The 24,291-nt window shown below is 40.1% G+C and overlaps 1 protein-coding gene and 1 long non-coding RNA gene across 31 annotated transcripts in view; one reads left to right on the forward strand and one right to left on the reverse strand.

Annotated features, from left to right (window-relative positions):
* Positions 1-21,672, forward strand: part of LOC146766523 (uncharacterized) — a 43,539-nt gene extending 21,867 nt beyond the window's left edge. The window contains exon 2 of the long non-coding RNA XR_014957511.1: positions 2,102-21,672. This is a non-coding gene — a long non-coding RNA (uncharacterized LOC146766523). The remainder of the gene's footprint in view (positions 1-2,101) is intronic.
* Positions 14,359-24,291, reverse strand: part of TCF12 (transcription factor 12) — a 160,332-nt gene continuing 150,399 nt past the window's right edge. For 21 of the 30 annotated variants that reach the window (XM_021546319.4, XM_021546324.4, XM_021546323.4 and 18 more), the window contains 5 exons: positions 23,478-23,592; positions 22,498-22,669; positions 21,279-21,511; positions 18,006-18,159; positions 14,359-16,646 (listed from right to left, as the gene is read on the reverse strand). In XM_021546319.4, the coding sequence (XP_021401994.1) occupies positions 18,017-18,159; positions 21,279-21,511; positions 22,498-22,669; positions 23,478-23,592 (663 nt within the window). In that variant the 3' untranslated portion in view covers positions 14,359-16,646; positions 18,006-18,016. The remainder of the gene's footprint in view (positions 16,647-18,005; positions 18,160-21,278; positions 21,512-22,497; positions 22,670-23,477; positions 23,593-24,291) is intronic. The other 9 variants (XM_085588252.1, XM_085588256.1, XM_021546325.4 and 6 more) reach the window with 1 other exon arrangement.

Below are 24,291 nucleotides of genomic sequence, written 5' to 3' on the forward strand. Positions count from 1 at the left end.
ATGGAGACATCTGTGTTAGCTGTATTCTCAAGCCATTAAACAGAATAGTCATCAGCACTTCAACCTACCATATACCCATATCACTCCATATTTACACTGCTAAAATCACAGCATCCAAAATAAAAGCCAAAGCACTGAAGTGTCCCAGTATGATGAAGATCATGACTGTCTGAACAGAATGATCAATATGGGAAGGTGTAAATCATATTCCTGTTTTCTGGGGTCAAACTCCAAAACACTTCGGCACAATTTTGACATGTTTTAAGATCAATTATAATTTTTTTCACTGATTTCCACAAAGCCTCAACTGTGCTTTTTGAGTCTGACAGTCTTGTCAGGATTTAACATACCTGAATAAGCAGAATTATACGTAGTCATGGCTTTTATATTTTCAAATTGAAACTGTAGGAATAAAAGAGATAACAGTTTGTCACTTTATTCTTTGGTAAAAGATAAGTGCTTTCACTGAATTCCTACTCTTCCGAAAATTTCTGTATGAGGTAGCACAGACCTCTTCAACTTCCTTTAAAATCATGATCTGTGGTTTTGTTTAACCTAGGGACTGATGAAAATGCTTATATTATCAGATAGCATAAAAAAACCAAAATAAATGGCTCAACAGATATTCAGCGGGGTACATTTTTTCTGTGTCATGGGTGGCAGCTCACAACCATTGAATGGAAAAGCAAGTACCTGCAGAAGCTCTCTGCATGCCCAGACTGGAAGGGGAGCCTGGCTAAGTTGTGTCCAAGATCAGAAGCAGGGGAGTCTTAATCACAGGCAAGGAAGGGAGCTCAGTGTAGGGCAGGTCTTTTGCTAGAATGGCCTCAGCCTGCTAGCAGGGATTCCACTCTTCATGTTCTATTTTCCACCCATGTAGCTATACTGTCTTCAAAGAAATCCCCCATTTCAATTCAGATCAGAATACAGCCTTGAACTACCTGTCCTCCTGAAGCACTAATTTCTGTGAGACAAAGCAGCAGAACTCATACACAGAAAGCTGCACACAAAGCCTGTAAATAGGGACAGAAGTGGGCAAGAACCACTTCCCACCCCTGTGCCCACCCTATGCCCTCGCATTAACTATAAACTGAAGGCTTTGAAATCCCTGACCTCTTCTGAATTGCTCTCATGGGTATTATTATCCCCAAAGAGCATGATACCAAGCACACATGATTTGGGGGTCACTAGACCTGCTGTTAACTTTATGTTAGATTTTTTTTGGCTTCTTTGTCTCTTAAAAGACACATAAGATACAGTCCTAAAGGTTGTTATATTATCAGAAATTTACAAAAAGAGAGAAAATTGTAGAAAGTTCTATAGTAAGTGTATGAATCCTGCCATTTGGATTATAGAAATGCTTTTGTAATCAAAAATATCCTTGCCAGAAACAGTTTCAGGTTTCTTTGGTATTTAGAAATCATTTGCTAAACAAAGTAAAAATGAATGATAAACAAAATTGAGTTTCCTTTGAGCCTGATGTTCTTGCAGCTGCACTCCACTTTTAAGAGTAACCTATTAGCAATTAATTTAGAATGACACTGGCAAGCAGTCCCCAGACTTTAATTAATATCTCTTTGACAAGCTCATAGTCTTTCCAGTTAATAGTCTCCCTTAAATTAGTTTAACTCTTATTTCACATACTGTTGTAAGGATTTGGCATAAAATCTAGGGTACTTAACAGTACTTTCTGATTTCAAATCTCTTTAGAAGGAGAATTTATAGTTAGATTTTACAGAGTAGAATGAGTATTTGATGAAGGTCACACTCAATCCAGTGGCAGTGCTGGAAAGAAAATCTAGGTTCCTGCATGCCCTTCTGTTGTGCAATTGATTAAGCAATGGTGCTGTCTCCTGTCTCAGTATCTTGCAAGGAAAGGATTAAATTCTGATTCTAAGTTATATAATTGATTCTTTTCCTTTATGCCAATATCAAGATCTTAGAAAGCTATGGTATAATACTGTAAATATAATATAGTGAGTCATTGTAAAAGTTACTTAAATAATAAATATCAGTATAGGACAACATAGGGAACAACTTCTTATTTCATTTTAAGCTCTTAAGGTACTTCTGAAGACTTTGCCTTTAAAATCTGTTTCAGTTTTACCTGTATGTCTGAAATGCAGAACCAATCTACATGAGAACCTTATACAGCCACGTTACCATGTCCTGAGGAATAGGAGATAATACTGTGAACTGGAAAAAATGCTGAGATAAAATCTCCTTTGACCTTTTGGTAAGTCAACAACTTTTATATAAGTGTAATGAAATGTGCTATATATATATGCCTGTTGCATATGTGTATTGCGAGAAAACAAAAATTAGCTGTAATGAGATAATTTTTGATATGTAAGATCACATCAACCTACCTTTCTTTCTACTTTGCCTGCAAAATAAACTGAGAGGTGCACAAATTACTGTCAGGCTTTGAGTCTGATAGGGTTTTTTCAGAATTGAGAAAATTCCAACTTTCAGATTATGAAGTTCTAAATTGATTAAATCTACAAAGAAAGGAGATCTCATTTTAAAGGTAATCAGTGTTTTGTTTCTAACAACTGTAAGAAATATCTGTGTAAGCATTAATGACTCTGCTGTAATGTACTGCCAAGGGAGACTGAAGTAGGATCTTTTTTGAAGGTAATTCTTGCCAGGTGAGGGTATTACAGCCTTAATTTGCTGATTCAGAGGAATGGCTTGTTTATTTTTCTTGTAAGATGAAGCTTGAAGTGAAAATGGGGTATGAAAAAACCAAGATTTGATTATTAGTCTTCTTCATCTTAAATAAATGTAAAAGCTTAATTTAAAAATCTGTCTCATTAGCAAGGACTAAGATAATTAAGATGGCTTAGAAAGGCCAGTTATATGTGCAACTTAATTGGGATCCTAAGGTTAGAGATATCTCACCATCTCTAGAAGTCATGAACAGCCTATGCACTCCAGAAGTATTTCCCTAAAATACATAAAACTGAAAATAGCATGTCCCAAACATTCTTTAGAACAGTTCTAGTAGCAATAGGTATGTACCACTGTCTTAGAATACTAATTTTGTACAAAGAACTTTTTATATTGCTTCTTTGTTTTTTCCTCTTCTTAAGTCAATGGGGGGAAAAAGAAAAGAAATTAAATACATATTAGCTAGTGAGAAAAATATGTTTTCAGTCAGTAGCATATTCTTCAGCTGAATTGCTACAGTTTTTCCTTGAGCACTTGCTGCCTCTGTCAGTATTGACATGCTGAATCAGAGGCCTTATTGCTATTCCTATGTTTCTGTGGCAATGATAATTCCATCCCCGAAGTCACAAATCAGAAAATAGTTTCTTCCAATGAAAGAGCAAATGAAACACAAGATCATCCTCCTTTCTCATGCGTGTAACTGTAAAAAGTTTCTGTGGTTGGAATGTGGCTCTGATTACATTTCTCTATCCCAAAATAAACATGGTGCAAAAGAAAAGGATATAGGGAGGGGGGGAAAGCCTGTCACTGGGCCACCCTCAGGAAACCTCACAAGATCTACTGTCTGTCTGTGCAAGCCATGGAAGAGCCAAGGAAGTGATCCCAGCTTGGTGGTCTATTCTTAATTAAAACAAATGAGGCTCTTTCAGCTGTTGCAGATAAATATTTGATGAAAAGAGACAGGAACAGATGTTGAAAAACTGTAGTAAATAAAGAATAAAACCAGAAGAGCAAATGTTAGAGCAGTATTTTATACTAAAAAAAAATCACTTTACAGCACATTTCTGTCAAATATGTAATTTTACTAAGATCGTTCCATAAGTGGAAGGACTATTTTTTTTTTTTTTACAAAGTAGAATTAAAATACAAATGCATATAGATAGTGAAAAATTTTAAGTCAAGTTGTTGCACATTAGAGGGTCAAAGTAAGCACTAGTTCTTGGGCCACTGATGAGACAGAAGACTTCAAAGTAGTTTGTACAATTCCATGAGTTTATGTTGATTCTAGAGTCATTAGTAGAGTTTTGCTCCATAATTTAGGTTAAGGATGCACAGTGAGAAGGTGCCTGGCAAAATACAATAGCAGCATCCCTGTTGCAACAATCTGTCATAATATTTGGAAGTCACATCCTTTATGAATGGTTAATTTTATGCAGTGAATGCAGCCTTTTCCTGTAGTTGCACTTCTACTTATGAATACACTTGGATCTAATTTTAAAGTTCACCTTGCTCTCCATGGGGTTTTATACAGGATGAACTCCAAAGATCCCTTTCCGTTTCAGTTACTCCATACCTTGAGAGCATTGGGTCAAATTAGTTTACCTTTCAGCAAATGCATTTATAGCATCTTATGAAAAAGACCTGATATAATTGAAATAACTTAAAGGTAGGCTATAAAAGAAAGCTGAGTCATGAAGTAGAGGAAAAGTCTCAGTAGCTGACTCCTTCTACATTAACATCTTCATTGTTACCACCATATTGGCATTGCCTGCTAGTTTAGGGTAAAAGGCAAGTTTAATCTTGCCATTCCAAAAAAACATTCCAAAAAGGATATTTCTATTGAGTCAAATGTAAATTAAACATCTGAATGTGAAAGAACTGATTTTATAAGTAGGTTTTACAAAACTACTGAGAGTGTGAACCACAGGAGTTTCAATGATAATATTTTAAAATAATATAGTGATTTGGGCCACCAGAAGCTGGATAAATTGGTATAATCTGAATTCTGAAAACATATATACTGGAGTTAGTAGTGAATGGGGACCTGAAATATAAACTTGTCCCTGAAGATGGTTGAGAAGAAAAAGTAGACAGTTGATTGACTGCACTGCATCAGGATCTGCATGGGATACTACAGAACTGGAGTCCCACAGTAGGCACAGGTGAAAGCAGAACAGCATCCAGAGAAATGAAATTAAAGTTAACAGGTTTAGATGAGAGATTGGGAATAAATTTTAAGAACTGAGGAAAAGAAACCTTAGATTGCAACTAACTATCCATGACTGGAGATCAAATCAGCTAGAATTTGAATGACTAATTAAATTGAGAAGTATGGTCCTTTATAAAAGCTACAAGGCATTTGTAGTTCACAGAAAGTTGAGGTGAATGATCATAATTGTCTTTTTATCTCTTCTGGCCACAGCATCTGCAAATTTGTAGTGTTCAGCATAACATTGTATCCCAGTTCTCTAGAGGTTTTCTGAAGCTGACACAAAACTCCTCATCCACAGGTCAGGCAAAACACCTTCCCTTTCCATTGTTGCAAAATTCAGACAAAACCAGGTAGTCTCAAGTGCACTTGGTAGTCTCAAATGCACACCAGCGAGGAAGATAGCTTTTAATTTGAGGATCAAACATAAAGAACTCAATAGCAACCTTGCTTGGTGCCAATTTATTTGTGATCTGACGGAACCAATCTGAACCCAACAAGCTCCCAGAGATAACAGTTTGTCAATTTTCCATTTCAAAGGCAGCATGATAACTAAAAGCTTACAGATGTATCACATGGAAATCAGACTTGCAGCAAGCAGCAAACTTTCTGATAAAGGCCTAAGCCTAATTCTATTGAAGTCAATGACAAACCCCAGCAGATTTCAATAGAGGTTGAGTGAGGATCAAGGTGAGAAGCAGCTCTGAGAACAGTTATAATCAACTCAGTCCCCAGTTAGGACAGAAGAAACATGAGAGAATTTTTTTGGCAGGCAGTGCCCAAGTTGCAAATTCACAAAGAGTGAGTTGCAAGGATCTGTGACACTGAGAATTTTAAGGGACCCTTGCAGAAATTGGTAGGATTTGGCAAGGTCAGCATGTTCCCATTTAGCCTGGTATTGCCATGCCCAGTGTGCACTTACCTGACAGCAGTTTCCCTCTTTATTTAGCCCCCAGCAATCTCCAGACTGTCCACAGAAGCTGCAGCCAAACTGTTGTACTGGACCATAAACACAGAGAGTGTGGCTGATGAAGCAATAAATAAAATGTGTAGGCAGAGCAGGGGCAACAACTTTGCCTCTTTTTTCTAAACAGGTGTTGTAAGAACAGCAAAATGTAGTTACATCTATGGCATGGCCAGTGCAAGACATGAGAGAGGCAGGGAGCAGATACATGTCTCTGTATGTCTCTAGCACTGGCTGCAGCTAGAATGTGATTCAGTCTCAGATCAACAGTGACTACTCTGATTCCCATGCATCAGTTGCAAGACAAATTCAAAATACCTGTACACTACTCTCTGCTACTGGAGCAATCTCCAAGCAGCACTGTTGTTCACACAGGCAGAAATGGAGCAATTCCTTTAAGGAACTTTGCCTCTGTTTTTCAGAGTGCAAAGGAAATGGACAGAGGCATGTTTGGTGCTCCTAATCATAAGTGATGTGTTTTATAGAGTACTTCTGTAAAGACTTCTGTGATGGGTGAGAAAGAAGCAAAGAAGAAAAAGAAATTTTCCTCCAATTTCTTGCTAGAAAAAGGTTAAGGAGAAGGCTCCAAAATAATACTCACTCCTTTGTGTCAGCTACAGATCAGGGTAAGGTAGACAAGAATGAAAAGACTTCCCAAGGTTATGCTACACAGTCAGGATTTCAACGCAGAACTTCTGAACACAACCCCAGTGCCTGAGCCACACATTCATTTTTTTCTCTGTATTCCCCCACAATCTTAGGCCATGTGGCCACTGTTGGTGAAATGAAAAACAGGTGCAGATCCATGAACAGATGGGAGACCAGCCCTGGCTGATCTCTGGAGGATAATACAATGTTGTTTTCCAGCAAAGAGGATTCCAAAGAACCACAGAGGCAGCACCCCTGCCCTAAAACTAAAGCTGCTCTGTCTCACACTAAATGCTATCTCCACCAGCCCAGCAAGTGGGAGTTTTGAGGAATGGTTCTGTTGTCTATCAGCAAAGGACACTGCTTCACTGACCTCTCAGATTTGCAATATTGACATCTCTGTTTTTCAGACATGACTGTAAAGATTGTAGAAGACTAATTGCAATTCCATTCTTAGCAGTAACTTCTTAGCAGTAACTGCAGCCAATGTTTCTAAGTTGCTGGAACATGAAATTTCTTCCCTTGAGTAGACATCTTTGGAATGTCTAACACTCAAAAAATGCCATTAGCCATATGCAACATCTTTCTCTGGGAAAATCACTAGTGGTATGGGACAAATCTCCAGGTAAGATGAATAATATATTTGTTCTGGATCTTTAAGGAGAGTTCTACTTTTAATTTCCAGTTCATGGGGAGCTGATGGCTTATTCCACAATAAGTGCTTAAACAAAGAACTTGGACTGCTTTCCTAATGGGAGAGTGACAGTAGATTACTAATAGGTCAATTGGGAATCTTAGGCCTGGGCCTAAGCACAGGATGGAGTGCAAAATATTCCCTGCCTTGTGTGACCCACAGTTACTGTCCCTGGAAGACACATCTCCCCTCCATGTGTCACCTGACACATCAGCCAGAAGTATGAGAGAAGGCAGGGCAGTCCTCCCTTTGCACAGAGCACAACCCAGAGGGAGAGTACATGCCAGAGAACAGGGGTGTTTCTTGGGATCATAGAATAGTTTGGATTGGACAGGACCTTTAAAGGCCATCTAGTCCAACCCTCCTGGCTGTGAGCAGAGACATCTTCATCTGGATAAGGTTGCTCAGTACCCCATCCTACCTGACCTTGAAGATTTCCAGGAATGAAGCATCTCTGACCTATCTGGGCAATCTGTTCCAGTGTTTCACCACCCTCATTGTAAAATAATTCTTGCTTATATCTACTCTAAATATACCCTCTTTTAGTTTAAAATCATTCCCCTTATCCGATCACTACAGGTCCTACAAACATTTCAGCTTAGATACTACTGGGTCCAGCCTTCTCATTGTTTTTTGGTTTTGTTTTGTGCAAAGACACTCCTGTAGTGCTGTGTCCAAGAGAGATTGTTTGTCCTTGCTAAAGCTGCTTTTACAGCAAAAATGCCTGTCTACTTGTGCCAAGACATTTGAAGACAACCTGTTTCCTTAGACTCTGTTTGGGGCACAAAACCTGATTTGAAAAAGCAGGCCAAAACCACACTACTGGCATACATGTATTCTGCTCAACTGTGAGTCAAATTCATTGGGAAAATCTATCTTGTCCAAGTGTTAGTCAGGTTTTGAAGGGAAACATTCTCCACCGATGACACAAGCAGAATTAAACAACAGAGACCACCCAGAACACTGGGAATTTCGAACTTCTTGGCCTCAGTTTCTCTGATTTGTTCTTCCCAGCTTCATGTGTGCTCTTTGAGACAGAAAAGAGCATTTCCTTAATTTTGAACTAGTATTTGTCTTCCAATGAAACATTTGTGAAAGCAGCTGGTCCCAGAGGTTGAATGTTCCAAAATCCCATTTTGGAGCCAAGTACGTACGTAGTGGAGTCAGTCGTGACACCACTTTATAGAGAACAGACAATGAGTTTTGGATCTTGTGAGTACCTTTTCTCCCTGCAGATAAGTTCCCTTCCCCCCTTCTTTCGGAAACATCTCAGTCTGTATTGGAAACAGAGGATGTAATTTATTTTTATCGCCTTCCCTGTCAAACTGGCCAACTGCCACTGGGTTCTGCTTTCAGATCTAGCAAGAGGCAGGAGAATCACGGTGAAGAACCATTCATTTCAGTGGCTCCTCCTCTGTTTCCTTATCTTATTTTGAGGCTACCTACTGTGCTGTCTTATCACTCTTTCTAATCCTGCAAAACTTCTCTGCAACTTGACCCCTGAGCTGAAAGAGCTGACCTGCTTAGACCGCCGTGCTTCTCCACTCCTGCTCCCATGCCCACAGAACGTGTTGCTCCTTCCTTTGGTACTGTTCCTTTTTCACTGCCTGTCGTACCCCTCACTCCTCTTTTCTCTAGCCCACTGCACTGCATTACATTTCCTAGCTGAATGTACATACAGCTGCGTGGTCTCCTCGGGGTATGTGCAATTCCTCACTGTCCAGCCTGCCCTTTGATGTCTGCTGAAGAAGGATACATCTCCTTTTCCATCTCTTCACATGTGCCTATTAATTACTCTCTTCAGAGGAACTGTTTACTGACTATCACTCTGTTTACAGTTGACTACAGCTAAACATTTGGTCTTCACAGTTCCCCTCTTCTACACCACCCACCCAGTTTCTTCTCAATTGTTGCAAAATAGATGTCTCCAAATATCTTTATAAAAGACACAGATACAATGTACGTATGTTCCACACCCAGCCTCCTGCTCCAAAATGCTGGGTTTGCCTCCCTTGCAGGGAAGTAGAGAAAGAAGCTATATTGGTATTTTTGTCTTGAGGCCTCTAACAGAAAAGAAGCATTGAAGCTTTTGCTGCACAGATTCCTACCTTGTGTGCTGTGGAAAACCCAGAAAGACCTGGAAGCATCAGACTCATGACCTGTGAAGAAATAATACAAGTCCAGTATGAAGTACAGAAGTGTGCCCACTGAAATGAGAAGGACTATCCTATGCATAAACTGTGTATATGTGTTTGTGAGATCAAGGGCCCTTGGGCAGAGGGAGTTTTAATAGGTTAGGGAGGAAAAAATTACTCTAACAAATGTGCCGAGAAGTTGGATGGTTATAATGTAGCAGTTCAGATCTCATATGAAAATTCCTTCAGATTTCCTCCTTACTCCATATGGAGTTAAAATATTACTAAATAGTATGAAATAAATTAAAACCAAATGTGGGATAAATTATGGGGTTTTTTCCCAATGAACATATTATTGTCAATCATAGAATCATGGAATGGTTTTGGTTGGAAGGGACTGACTTCCAACGCCTCTACTATGGACAAAGGACACCTTCCACCACACCAGGTGGCTCAGAGCTCCATCCAGCCTGGCCTTGAGCATTTCCAGGGATGGGGCAGCCACAGCTTCTCTGGACAACCTGTGCTAGTGCCCAGCCAGCCTCACAGGGAAGAATTTCTTCCTCATATGTGATCTAAACCTGCCCTCTGCCAGTTTAAACCCATTACCCTTTGTCTCATGTCCTTGAAAAAACCCCATGCAGTTTTCCTGTGGCCCCTTTAGGCACTGGAAAGAGCTGTAAGATCTCCCCAGAGCCTTCTCTTCTCCAGGCTGAGTGACCCCAGCTCTCTGGGCCTGCCTGCACTGGAGAGCTGCTCCTGCTCCTTGTGGCAGAGGCAGCTGCTGCTTTAACTGGGCCTGGAAGGAACAGAAGCTTTAAACCACTTACAGCCCACAGTTTGCAGACCTTATCTCATGCAACAGAAGTTAGGGATGGGGTGGGGCAGGGAAAGGCCAAAGTAGGGACTTCAGAAAGGCCTGTGGAAGCACACAGAACCAGCTCAGGTTACAGAGCCTTCCAGCTGAAAAGTCCAGGGGTACAGAAACATGGGAATGAACCTGTGTGCAGCTAATTTTCATCAGTTATCCCAGATAGGAAAAACAGCCACACCAGAAAACAGACGGCAAAGCCTGACGTGTCAATTTTGGTGTCATTCACACTCTTTTCCCTGATGCTCCTGTAAATGCAGAATCTGCATTTATATCCAAAACACTTTTTAATGAGTGCTTTATTGACACATTTGTTCTACTTCTATATAACAGGATAATGACGAACAGCTGGCTGCAGATAATGACAGGCACTAATTTATATTGGGTTACTACCTTCAGATTCTGTAGGCTGTTACCTATTTTTTTCTTTACATTTTTAGCACTCACCCTCTGTTGTACTTGCATTTTATGGTGCTCACATTTTCTATTCTTGTGAGCTAGGAAATGAATAAGCATTTTAAAAGCTTTATGTTTAATTACATTTTCAGCTATTAATTAGACACATAAACAAATTAAATGTACATTTAATTAAATGTTACCCGTTTAAACGGGTAAACTGGAAGCAGAGCCCATCGACTTTAAAACCAATATTGTGTGCATTTATCTTAATTAGTCAGGTAGTGTTAGGGATTAATGAACTTTAACTGTTCTATTCATAATCAGATGCATTAGCATTTGTGTCTTTGTGGCACACAGAAGATGAGTTCAGATGGGAGCTCTCTCCTGCTATGTATTTACAAACAGAATGGGAGGTGCATCTGCAAGACTTTCTTTGTCACCTTGAAAAGGAAATACTGATTATTTAGCTTTCACAGGTGTGAACTGAAATTTCAAAACATCATCCAAAACTTTCCCCTACCTTGTCATTTCATATTTACACCCAGGAGATTTTTCTTCCACAGAGTGGCCATTCAGCATTTTGGGAAGTGGATTCTCATTCTGGCACATCCAGGTTCCAGTCTGAGCAGATAAAGCTCATGAGAAAATATTAAGCCCACAAATGTCCTAAAGAACTTACCTGACTGTGAAAGTAGTTATTTCAGTGGGCAGAGAAAGTCATTTGGGAGCAGTTTGGAGCGCCTGATCTGTCTGTGCAGCAAACAATTTGCCATGTGTTGTCTTCCCATTAAACACACAACTAGGGCTGGTGATTAATTCCATTTCTCTGATAAATGAATTATTCTGATCATCTCTGCTTATTTATTGGTGCTGGGAAGTAAAATGTGGAGCTGTAGCTCCTCCAATATTTCATTCTACAGACGAGTTTATAACTTCAAGTTTGGAGAATTTGTTTTTATAATTGATACACACACATTCAAGGTAATGAAATTTCTTTAGTTCTATTGGACCATCACAAGTATTTATTTTTCCTTTCTGTATCATGGATAGAGTGTGCATTTAATGTGCATATTTAACTTACTTGTATATAAAGAAGTAATCCAGCAAACTGGTAAATCAGCCTGTTCTGGCATTTCCAAGTCTTCCTTTGATACCAAGATACAGTGAGAAAACATCAGCACAAAAATAGAGAGAAAAATCCACATTACTAAGTTATCAAGACTGCTGTGCCCATTTTGTATTTCCATTTACTTTGAATAATTTCCTCCTGAATGTTTTTTTTTAAGAGCTGAAATATAGAATTTTCCAAAACAAATAAAATCTTGTATGGTATTCAGTGCTTTGATGGAAAGAAATTGCTCTAGCTATAGGGTCTGCATTTTGTATCATTTTCTGAAGTCTAGGGCTAGCAGGGCTCTACATCTAACACAGACTGAACTTTGAGTTATATTGTAAGTTATTTTTTCATCCATTGGCAGCAGTTGCTGCTCTGGCTGATATAGTTTATAATTAACTCCTTTTGTCTCTCTGTGTTTAGGTGATACTATTAAAACTACAGTGGAACTTTCATGAAAATGAAACAGTCTTGGCATCCCTGTTTCTCTAGTTCACCTGAAATAACCACAATTCCAAGTATTCAGCCCAGCCACTGGGCCTTCTAACAGATCTGCTTTCCAGGATAAGTTACAGTCACTATTTGGGGAAAGATTTTTATCTCAGCTGGTATAATTTTGTATAAGTTTCCCCCCCCCCCCCTTAATCAGGTTCTTTTAAACAGATGTTATTAATTGCATCAAAACATTTTAAAAGTCAGGATTAGGAGAGAATTGAAAGGGATTCTGTTTACAGCCAGACAATTTGCAATTTCAGAGCCTGTTCTGGACAGTTTCTGACTGATACAAACAACCTGAGGTGACTGCAGAGAGCAGCTGAAGTACTGAACAGGCACACACCATGCTTGGGGTAACAGCTGAGCAGTGGATTTGTTATCTTCACCAAGAAATAAACTCTCCCTGTTTTGCCAAGGCATCCAGGTTGACAGAGAGATTAACTTCAGTAAAACAAATGAAGGCTAAACAATACAAAACAACCCCCAAATAGCACCTGACTTATCAGCTCAGAGCTGAGGGAAAGAGGAGGAAGGATTGCAGCAGTCTCCTCTTAGCACTGCTCTCCCCTGCCTGGGAGACTTTCACCCCCTTGCACGGGCAGAGGAGCAGCAGGAAGGCAGAGCCGGGCCTGCCTTGCCCCGGGGACTCCCTCCCTGCAGCCCAGGCTGGGGGATGCCCGGGAGCAGGGAGCCACAGCCTGTGTGCACAGGCAGCAAGCTGCCAGCCTGCTCCTTCATCCCTGCTGGAGCCCCGCTCTTGATTTGCTGCCAGGCTTTAAAGAGCTTTAAAGTTTCTTCCTTTCACAGGACATTTTAGTATCCACAGGCAAGGGGTATTAGGATGCAGAAGGTATTGGTGTTACAAACAAACAGCAAAGTTTACCACCCACTGTCTTGGTTGTCTTCTACACATGGTTCCGTTTTACTTTTGGTCTGCCATGATTTCCAGATGCTGGGGGAAAATGTTTAATTCTTGGGGAAATTTTAATGAAGAATCCAGAATCTTTTTAGCAGCAACCATGCAATAGCTGGAGGAAAAAAAAGGTAAAGTCCATTTTAAGATCTTCCCAATGCTTTAGATTTACAGAACTTTTCTACAATATTTCAAATGTTAATTCTAGAAGAACTGAATTTAACAAAGGTATCCAAACATGCATCTCTTACACACACACACAAAAAAAAAGTCAAATGGAAAAGAAAGAAGGAAACATGGAAAGAAAAAAAAAAAAGATTAAGTACTTGTGATCAGAAAGTATATGCAAACAGAACAGCATGTGGTAAAAGAAAAATAAGAATGGGCAAATGGCCGTTTTTACTCTCTCTGAAAGAAGTGACAAACTTTTAAGTCTGATTCAGAAAAGAGAAGGGGAGTATTGGATGTTCAAAGGCTGGGTTAGAATTGTTACTGGAGTAAAGTCCAAATTGGGAATGTGTGCTGGGAAAGGCACTGGGCATATCTCCCACTGCTGCTGCTGAAGCCATTGTGAAAGGCAGCCTGGCATGGCAGGTCTGAGCTCCCCTTTGGGCAGACCATGCAGAGATTTGTCTCTGCAGCAAACACGTGCTTGACCTGCGCTCTGCACCTCTGAGGTTACCAGGGACAGACTCAGGAGCTGGAAGCAGTGCTGAGCACAGCAGCTGTGCTGACAGCCCTCATTCAAACATCAGCACTGCACACAGACAGAGCTGGGATCTTTGATGTGCTTGAACTGCAGACTTTCCCCCCCTGAAGTGCCACAAAACCTACACAGCTGCACCAATCAGCTCAGAAGTAACTTTGCACTGAACTTCCTGCACAAAGGGGCTCAGATCTAGGCAGCCTGTCTTCAGGACAGGCAGAGACAGGAGTGAGCTGTACAAGAGGCTGTGCCTGTGGGATCAGCTGCTCCTGCTTTGCTGTCTGCCTGTGCAATCCCCTTCCTGCTCTGCAGCAGCAAACGCAGCTCAGGCACTGCTGCTCCTCGGGCACTGACTGGACACTTCTGGCCTGGCTTCACAGGAGCAGCAACACTTCTTGTGCCTGCAGCATGCTCTGCTCCTTAAAAACATGTCAGGCTTTGTTCCGATAAAGGCAGAAGAGAGTTTTGCCACTGTTTTTCAAGCAACACGTTGCCTATGAGGAGAGAGAAATTTAAAAAACTCACTGATTTACCATGTTAAAAAAAGATGGCACATTTATTGCTACATAAATGTTATATACATAGTGTTTTCTGTTACATTGACAGAAATTTTTTGAACTTCTTGCTGCTGGTTGGAAAGGTTTATCAGCAATACCTTGAAATTTGACACAGGGTACAAATCTGCAATAAACCAACAATGGAAACTGGAGAACAAGATGAGAAGCAATTCATCTCGGACAATTAGCTCTTACAATACTCCATAGGTACTACACGGTATGCTAGAACCCTACTATGGTCTTACAATGCTATTGTAAATTTCTGATATTAATGAACAGGTTATGGTAAATAACCCTACATTTTTACTACCTAATATAGTAAAATAAAGTAAGAAACTTTTTACTGAAAACTTTTTTTGATTTCAAAAATCTAGAAAGAGTAATATTTAGAATTCAAGAAATTTTCTTACAAGATTATTGTATAAAAGACTAGCTACAGTGAAAAATAAGCCAAATGTTTTTTTCTTTCTATTTTATGAAGGAAAGCTTCTGGGCATACTGCAAAGTCTAATATAGCCAAAAAGACAACAAGCTTAGAAGGAAAAAGGCCAGGCAGTGGCACGTGATCACTTTCACACGTCATAAGCAACAAATTCCGTTTAGCTGATAAACACTGAAATGAAGAACAAGGCCACAGATATAATCAGGTGTTATTTGATGATATATGCAAATTAAAATAATAGAAATGAGTCCACTAATTCCACAAACTGTTTTGTTAGGAACCATCCAAAACATGAGCTTAAATTCATTAGTTTATTTTATCAATCAATCTTTTGTTCTTTCAAATTAAATGACTTCATAAAAATTATAGTTTTGTTCCTGTTTTCTGTGTGAACCAATTGCCAGTGATGAAAGATGCACTATATAAACAATAGCTCAGACAACCTTGGCTTAGGAAATTTCCTCCCATGGTCATTGCAGTGGAAGACAGTTTCCATGGAAGTTCAAAGGGATTTTAACCATTTCAACACATCTGTGACAAAGGAATACTTATGGACACTATTCTGGTGGAGAAACATTTAAAGGTTTAATGCTAATATGGCTTGGGACGGGGGTATTTGCATTTGATTCACACTACTTTTTCTCCACTGACAAGCCATACAACATGACATGATAGTTAACGTGTACAGGAAGGAAAAACTGGTGACCATTGCTCTTAAGATTCCATTAAGTAATAAGCCCACCTTGCTGGTGGTTGTATCATCACACTACCTGCCACGGTGAATTTAGGATTTTACTATTCACCAAAGTTACAGCCTGAAAAAAAAAAAATCTCCTTTGTATTTTAATGCATTTTGTGCTTACATACAGCTAACACTTTACATGTACTATATGTAGTACTTACTGCTCGGAAAACAAAGCAACTCTAACAAAGTAGATTCTCCCCACCCAATTTACACTTCACGTTACAAGCTTTACTATGAAGCCTAGAAGCCTAAAAAGGTTTTGTTTATAATTAGAAAAAAAAAATGTTTGAGGAAAGTCTGAGGGAAAATAAAAATCACTTTTTAAATCCAAGAAATGTTATGGTCACAGTATTGCTCCAGCCTGTAGCCTTCATGAGGCCTCTAAGTGGTTTGAGGCACAGAGCTCAGTATGGAAGGGGAACTGTGACCATAACTGTTCAGATTACCAGAGATCAAAAATAACATAAAAAAGCTATACCAAGGAATAGTTTCCTATTGCATGGAAAACACTAGTCATATGGCAAAAGGAGAGGAAAGGACAACAAAAGACTTTTCCCTTCCTTTTTTAAGACACTAATAGGTATGCTGGGAATGCTACGGGTCGACGGTTGTCACTGCTTTGTTCTCTGAATGTGAACAGCTTTAGTAAATGCTGGCATTCAGCTGAAATTTTATCAGCTTTTAACATGTTAACTTTTCCCTTTATATGTAGACCTTTACAGTTCCATAACAATAAATAAAATTTGTAGTTACAATGCATTTGTCAATTCAGTTTAGGCACAAGGCAACTTCCACAATGAGTGGAGAGATCACAACAGTCTCTGATTGTGCAGAAGCGACACACTGCTTGCAACATAATGATATGTTCAGAGTATCTCATGGGCTGAAATTCTGTCTGAAGATCTTGTATCTTCACTCCTGATGCAGGTGTTGACCAGTAGCTTTGATCATAAGATTGCATTTGGGTTTCTTGCTTCAAGTGTTTTCTCCTGTCAGGTTTGTGTCTTCATATAATGTTAGTTGTCTGTGTCCTTGTGAAGAAAGGTCACCTTCTGTGTATCCTACCAATAATTCTGGAATTCTAGAAAGACGTTTAGAAGAAAGAGGTTATTAGGAAAAAAAAAAAATTAAAAAGCTTAGTATCAACACTAGAGACCTAATTTGAACTGGATTTGGTGGCATTTTCAGTCATTTAGGTGCAAAAGAAGATCACATTGAAAGCCTCTGAAATCCCCCATTCCATCCCAATCCCACATTCTTGAACGTGATGTATTGAAGAGATTACTCTAAAGAACCTTTTGCTGGGCCTCTCTGGATAAGGGAGAAAGAATAATCTGCATATCTCAGACCTTCAGTCTGTGTGTGGCTTTGCTCTTCAAATCAAGCAGTGCCAAGTTCACTCCCTCCTGAAGGTAAATTGTGATGTTCCTGTACAGCCCTTTCTGTCAACGGTACACTTCAGTCAACCCACAAAGTTACTGATATTAAAAAAAGCAAAGACACCAAAGTGGTTCTTTCATATTTATATGGAAAGAACAGACTAAGTTGGCTGTAAATGAAAAATTATCTGACACTTCCAAAGTAGCCAATTGTTCTTGTATGAAATAAAAGAAATTAGAGAAATTCAAAGCATTAAGAATTAGAATATACACAACAAGAAACAACTTCCCAAAACATAAAATTCAGAAAAGTTCTGTATTAAAACAAGGACACTGAACCCAATTTTTTATTCTTTTTGAAAGTGGCAACAGCTCTACTGGAATACTCAGTTTTTTTCCTTTTAAAACCAAGGTTTCTCAACTATTTAGAAAACCAACTAATAACATGAATAAACCCAAAATTCCTGTAGGGCTTCCCCATGAGTGTGTTTGAATGAGATGTTACATACTGAGCTACCTTGCAAAGCTGCAAACATAACTTTTAAAATTTAACTATCTTCACCTATACAGATTGTGACTTAAGACAGTTACCAGTCTCTGTTAGGCTAAAAAAAAGGAGTTAGAATGACTGGCCTTGAGCCAGAGAGCAAATCTCTCTGGGATGTGGAATCCCTGAAACTGTATCAGTATTGGGAAACAATACCTGGATTTTTAAATCAACTGATGTAATATTTAGACCATTTAAAGATGCATAATTCATCTCTAATAAGCTTGGCTTATCTAGCAAGCTGTTCACTGTTCCTCTGATGTCATGCCAAGAAGGCCACCTGAGCCAAGAGATGTAGCCATTGGCAACAAGGCATGAAAATAGAGACTGACGACAATTTCTTGGGGTTTTATTATAAACCCAAACAAATCTGCAGCGTTCTGCTTCTGCTGAGAGATGTGAAAGCACAGAGAAGTTTGGTGCTGCTGGCAGCTCAGGAACTAAACCCCACCATATCCAGGTGCCTCCCCCACTTTGTCCCACGCAAAGCAGCAGGAGCCATCCCCTGACGTACCTGGCTGGTGTTCACATATGACCCATAGGGTTGGTAGTTTCACTCAGGCCAGGGTGGCTTCCTGGGTGTGGTGTTGGTGGCTCTGCCGATACGGCAGAAACTTTTTCTTCTTCCCTTCTCTTAAGGCAGGCTGCTTTAGGGTTTAGGTTTCGTTCTGTAACACAGGAATCAGAGTTCTTAATATCCCAAATGCTGACAACCACGGGCAATATTGATACAAGAACCCTGGAGTAAAAATAGCTCTGCAGCTTCCCTCTTCAGCTGCTGACACCCCCTGCTCACCCACAGGTGTCCAAAGCTGCAGACAATCACTACTGAAAGTCCTGCCAGACAGCTCCTAAACTGGTATTTAAAAAACCCAGAGACAAAAAGCCAAACCCAAATGCTTTTAGCAGCCTACTTACACCTTCAGAAACTTTTAAAAAGCACCTCCTTTATCAGCATAAGACACTTAAATGGTAAATGAGAACTGTCTGTGATTTACAATATAATAAAATTGAATGTATCCATTTTGTTGTTAGGCTGAAGTCTTACCAACCTTGCTGACATCACACTAGTTTTAGTAATGTTGCTGCTTCTTTCTTCCCAGTAAGTATTAGCCAGCTGTTAGGGCAGGGGAGGCAGCACACCCTGAATGGATAGTTCTCATCAGCCTCAATCTGTGAAATCACCTTGTGCCCATCTTGGTTCAATCAAAAGACTGTGATGACAGTCACATACAGCAGGAGCACTATTTTTTTTCCAAACCCTATTTCCTCTCACATTAAAGCCAGTACTTTATAATAACCAGCTGTGGACCAGCTATCAAGGTATTTTCATCGGTGTGTTTCCACTTCCCCACTCAGCTTCAATAGACGTAGATTTGGATCTCATTTCCAAATAATGACAGTTTCTAAGAGTCAACTGTTTCTGTTCTTCAAAATGGCTTTTCATGAATCAAATACAGAAGATGTCAATCACAGGGGTCCAAAAGACACACAAAAAACATGTAATATATTCCACTGTGGAATTTAATCAACATTTTAAGGTATTTTCTAGCTGTCAGTACATTCTGTTTTGCAGTTGGAGATGGCAGATACAATTATAACTGCAAGAAGTCTGCCAAAACTGAACAGACAGCACAAGCCCTTTTCTTACACTGCACAGGCACCCCTCTAGTAACTGCAGTTTACTGACCCCTGTGCATTTTAGCTCATCTGACAGAGACTATTTTGGATGGACTTGATAGTTCTGCTGTCACCAAAGTCATTATCAGCAGCCTCCTACTGCATTTTCTTAAGGATGAGCACTCCCAAAGAGTCTACCGGAAAAAAAACCCCAAAACTGCTAACTTTCCTTAATCACAGTTTTCTTTGTCTAAATGTGGCTTGCCTTGAAGTTTTAAAGATTTAATTACGTGGAAACTTTGAAAGGAAGTTAATTTACAGTCATTTAGGAAATGGAGATAAAAACCCCTGGCCTACAGTGAGAGCTGAAATCTGAAATGGTTCATTTTGAATAGCACCAATCACAAAATGATTCTTTCCCAGCAGAGAGAGGAAATTGTTTATGCAATTACAGAAAGCACTGTGCAAGCTCCTGTGGGTGTCACACAAAGCTCTGGTCACTCACCCGCAGGAGCAGGTGCAAAGGGGGGCGGGCAGGACCAGCGGGAGCCAGGGCCTCTCTCCAGGAGGCCCCTCCGGCCCGAGGAGCGCAGGGAGCGGGAGGGAGGGAGGGAGGGAAGCTCTCCATTTACCCTGCCTGCACAGTGGGGCCAGGTTAGCTGTTAGCACTGAAGTTTTCTACCACAGACACCAGCGTCGGAAGTCCTCCGACCGGGGCAGAATGATTTTATTAACATGGAGCTTCCTGTGAATTACAGGATCTGTGAGAGCAGGGAGATAGACTTGATGCTTTTTAAACACCAAAACCCATGCTTGATGAATACCCCTCTGACTTCATAATACTCAACCTTATCTTCTAGACCACAGCAACTATTTTCAGACCAAAACAGTGCCTGGATCTCAGTCTCAGAGATGCTAAACTGGGTTTTACAATGGCCCCAGCTGCTGTCTCATCTGCAGAACAGTTGCTCTGTGCCTTGGAAGAGCTCTGGCTGGACACAGTGTGTTTCTTTACTGACAAGTGGATCATTAAAAGTGCCTCAAAACACAGCATCTTATCCTTACTCCATGAAGGACATAGGTTTGTGTTCAGTCAGTTATTTAGCCCCTTTCAATAAACTTCTAACTTTTGCTTGGGTCTTCTGTTCAAAATGCAAACAACGAATGAGAAATAGGAAGTAAAAATGAGGTATGCAAAAATAAAACATTGTTACCACTCAGTGACACCAGTGATTCAAAGATGTAGTGCACTGAGCAAACACAATCACTGACATATCCACATCTCAGACTTTTCACTGATGCACTTCCATCAGTGAGACACTAAGGAAGATGGCTGCTGCTGAGTCCCAAACAGCAAAACACAAGGACACTCATTTGGGAAGTGCCACCTCCACAGAAGGAGACTATTTCTGTTGGGACTCGCAGCCACCATCCAGTCTGACTCAGGGCTGACCAAAAATTTAGAGAAAGGTGCCCCAGAACTTCAACATGTCTTTGGCAAAAGTAGACATGGAGATTTAAAGTCAACTGTGGTTTCACCAACTCACAAGAACAGAAGAGTTGATGAACCAAACGTAATTCCTAGAACTATCTCTCCTTATGAGAATGAATGACAAAAAGTAGTTTCCCTTATGGACCTACCAGCAAGCCTATTGTTTCTTTCTTGGAAAAATTTGAAGGGATCAGAGAAAGAAGATTTATGTAAACCGAGCTCTGATTCAATTAGAGTAGAAGCCTCATACCTCCCCAATATGTTTATGCAAAAACTTATAAAAACACAAGTAAATTCACTGCATTTTAATATTTCAATTACGCAAAGTTCATCCTAAAACAGACCTCTTATTGTCACTAAATCTTTTCTACTAATAAATAAGTGCTTGTTACAATTTAAAGCAAGCTGTATCAATATTTTAATTTACCTTGAAACTTAAGTGAAGAGATGACTAATTTAACAAGAAAAAGAAAGGTCAAATTATAAACCTTATACTCTGTTCCTCCCCCCCCCCTTTTTTTTTTAAGTGATTCTTTGCTTTTTCTAAAGAACTTCAGCATCATTACAGAACAGCAAACACACTTGCAGCAGCTCACGTATCCGGCTGAGCGGGTTTCAAGAGCCCCACGCTGCTCCATGGACAAAGCTGCCACAGGCAGCCCCGGGGCCACTGACCTCTCACTTGCTGCTCCAGGCTGAGGATCACTGCCACAGCCTGGTGGAGGATCAGCAGCTTCGTCTGCGGCTTCTCGCTCTTCAGGTGCAGCTGGCACATGCGGCCCAGCTCCTTGAACGCCTCGTTGATGTCTCGCACGCGCAAACGCTCCCGGGCGTTGTTCGCCATTCTCCTCTCCTTTTCTCGTTCTATTTTCTGCTCCGGGTTTAAATCCTCATCTTCATTAGTACTGCTGCAAAAAAAACAAGAAAGGAAATGGATATTGAAATTTCACTGGTATTTCAAACAAGTGATCCTGGTGCTGACTCCAAATAGATGAAGAATAAAGTAATTTCCAACGAAGTTTTTGCTATTTTCCAATGCATCAGCTTATATAAAAACACATTCAAGAAAGCTTCAATTTCAGATGCTTATTTAAGAGTTTTACTTTTGTTAAAGACCACACCGGCTAATTCTAGAACTATTTTTTCTTCTACTGCTCAGTGTAGAGCTAAACAGTTATATTTAAAATTCCTGAACTACCTCAAATGATATCAAGTTGCATAACCTTTTTTAATACAGGTTCACCCAATTCAGTCTAAAACTGTGCAAAACCTCTGTTCTACTAAAACTAACACACTAAATGCCACTGAACATATCTTAATACAGATTATGCTGCCTGTGGTTGCAAAATTCTGATTGTTTACTGTTATCTCAAATTTTAATGCTTGTATGAGGTCTATCAGGCAGATCCAGAGGCATTTACCCAGTATCAGCTCCAGTTTTGTGTCTGTGGCTTGGGAGGGGACAAAGAGTTTCAAGAAGATATTTAGCCACAGTGTTTCACCCCAGGCTCCAGGTCAGGAGCTGGAGTTCACTGCCACAGACTCACATCTAGAAGGGCAGCCTCGGCCAGGGTACAAAGTATCACTAATTTCTGACATTGTCCCTCTGTGCTGGGCAGGGCCCTCAGTCTTTTGCTGCTTACATGCACAGGCAGATGTTAGGATGGCACTCGCATAAGGAAATGCACACTTGACAGATGATTTTCCCAGCAAATCCTCTACCTTGTATTTAAATAAATACAGATACTATAAACTTTTTCTCCCTTTCAGCTGCCTATTGATGTATGCATTGCAGTAACACAAAAGCCTTGCAATAAATTTATCAAATGTAAGGACAACGTGCTACTGAGCATTATAAAAGCACAGAATTCTCCACGTTATGTCAGCAACACACCTTGTTCTGCCTCTGGAGGAGACCTTGATATCCTTCTGGGAGGACTCATCATCTGATTTCATGTCATCTGATGAGGGGGGTTCATGGATATTTTCATCCTTCTCCTTATGTTCAGACTTGATTTCTGTTGGACCTATAGCCACAGACTGGCTCTGTAAGCCACCTGACAGTGCTGCAAGCAACCAGAGAGCAGGGTGAGTGTCACAGCACTGAAACACTGCACAGGACCTCGGCAGAGAATGGCAGTGAAGGGCCAGAGCCGAGCACGAGTCTGGTGAGACAACAGGAAGAGCTAACAGAAACAAGAAATCCTGGTAACACTGCTGTACTTGGACATGTGTCACGGGTTATAAAGCAATCACAGTTCACAGAGCAGCTTGATTGGTAACAGCTTAGTCTAAGGAAAACACTGTTTAAGACAAAAGGACATTGAGTGAAGTAAGGAAATGTGCACCTGATGTCTGGGCCGCAAATTTAAGGGCAGAGCTGCACTGACATCGAGGCTTGGGTTTAGGCTGAATGTGCAACACCCCCTAAATGGAGCTAGCATGCTAATAAAGGAGCTGACTTCTGTTTTCTGCAGTTACTTCTTCAGTTAAAAATGGAAGGAACTGTAAACATGGGTGTGGAATGACCTCCTTCCACTGGCTGTGCCGAACTCTGGTCTCAGCCCACTCCACAGCTCTCCTGGCTGGTAAAATGGCTGCAGCTCTGCAAGTGCATCGTGGCCCCTTAAGCTGGAGGAACATGGCTGTAATGCAGCCTTCTCTTGAAATTATACTGGGATAATTGAGGGATCCCTTCAAAATTGTTGCAGGAATCCCTAACAGTGGTGGTATATTGGACTTGTTATTAATTTTTATTTTTCAACATTCTCTATGCCCCTATCCCTTGCACTGATGACATTTTACCAAGATCTACAGCCTCACTGGCTCTGAACTACTGCAGACTCTGTCCAGCATTTATGCCTGGAAAGTTACCTCTGTAGCTGTCTTGTGTTTTATGATTTAGTTCTGTGCTCTGAGCAGAGACTGTACTGGGAAGAACTGAATGGTTGCTGTTGAGGCTGACACCTTCTTCCCGGTGAGTCCCAACCTAAAGCAAAGCAAAGCAAAGATTTTTATTAAAGATGTGATTCAAAGAAACAGCCCGAAAACGGAAGTTTATAACACTGAAAGTATTTGCTGGATTAGAGACCCAAGTTAAAATTCTTGCTGAGTAAAGCAAAGATTTAGCTGATAGATGCTGTTACACTGAAACACTTGAATACACCTTACTGGACTGGGCCATGTCTCTAGCAGTGACCAACCTTGTTTGGAATAAAATAATCCAAGTATCTAACTATTCTTACCACCTATTTTCTCATCTATTCTTTCCTAATACATCATTATTTAATTTCTGAGCAGCAAGCATTGAGATGAAAAGTCTTGAAAAATTGTAATTTTGCATACACTTGAATTAATGATAATTATGTGAGACAGCTTTGAGTGTGCATACCTAACCTGAGGAAACAGCTTGTTAAAAAACTGCTGCTCAATACAGAATACCGTCATCAACTTCTATTAAAAAATATTTGTTCAAGAAAAAAGAAGTAAAGATACACTGCCTATATTTAAATAATTTCCATTTAAAGCTTTTGATTTATAAAGGCACAAAAGTCCTTAAACATTTATAATATAACCAACATAATACAATTAAACAGTTAAAAATGAACAAAGATGAGGGATTCTACTATTATTTATATAGTTACAAAAACTGGCTACAGATGAAGCTTTTTATTGGAACAGTAGCAAA

This window comes from Lonchura striata, chromosome 10, assembly GCF_050655825.1.
Source record: "Lonchura striata isolate lonStrDom1 chromosome 10, ASM5065582v1, whole genome shotgun sequence".
Classification (NCBI taxonomy): Eukaryota; Metazoa; Chordata; class Aves; order Passeriformes; family Estrildidae; genus Lonchura; species Lonchura striata.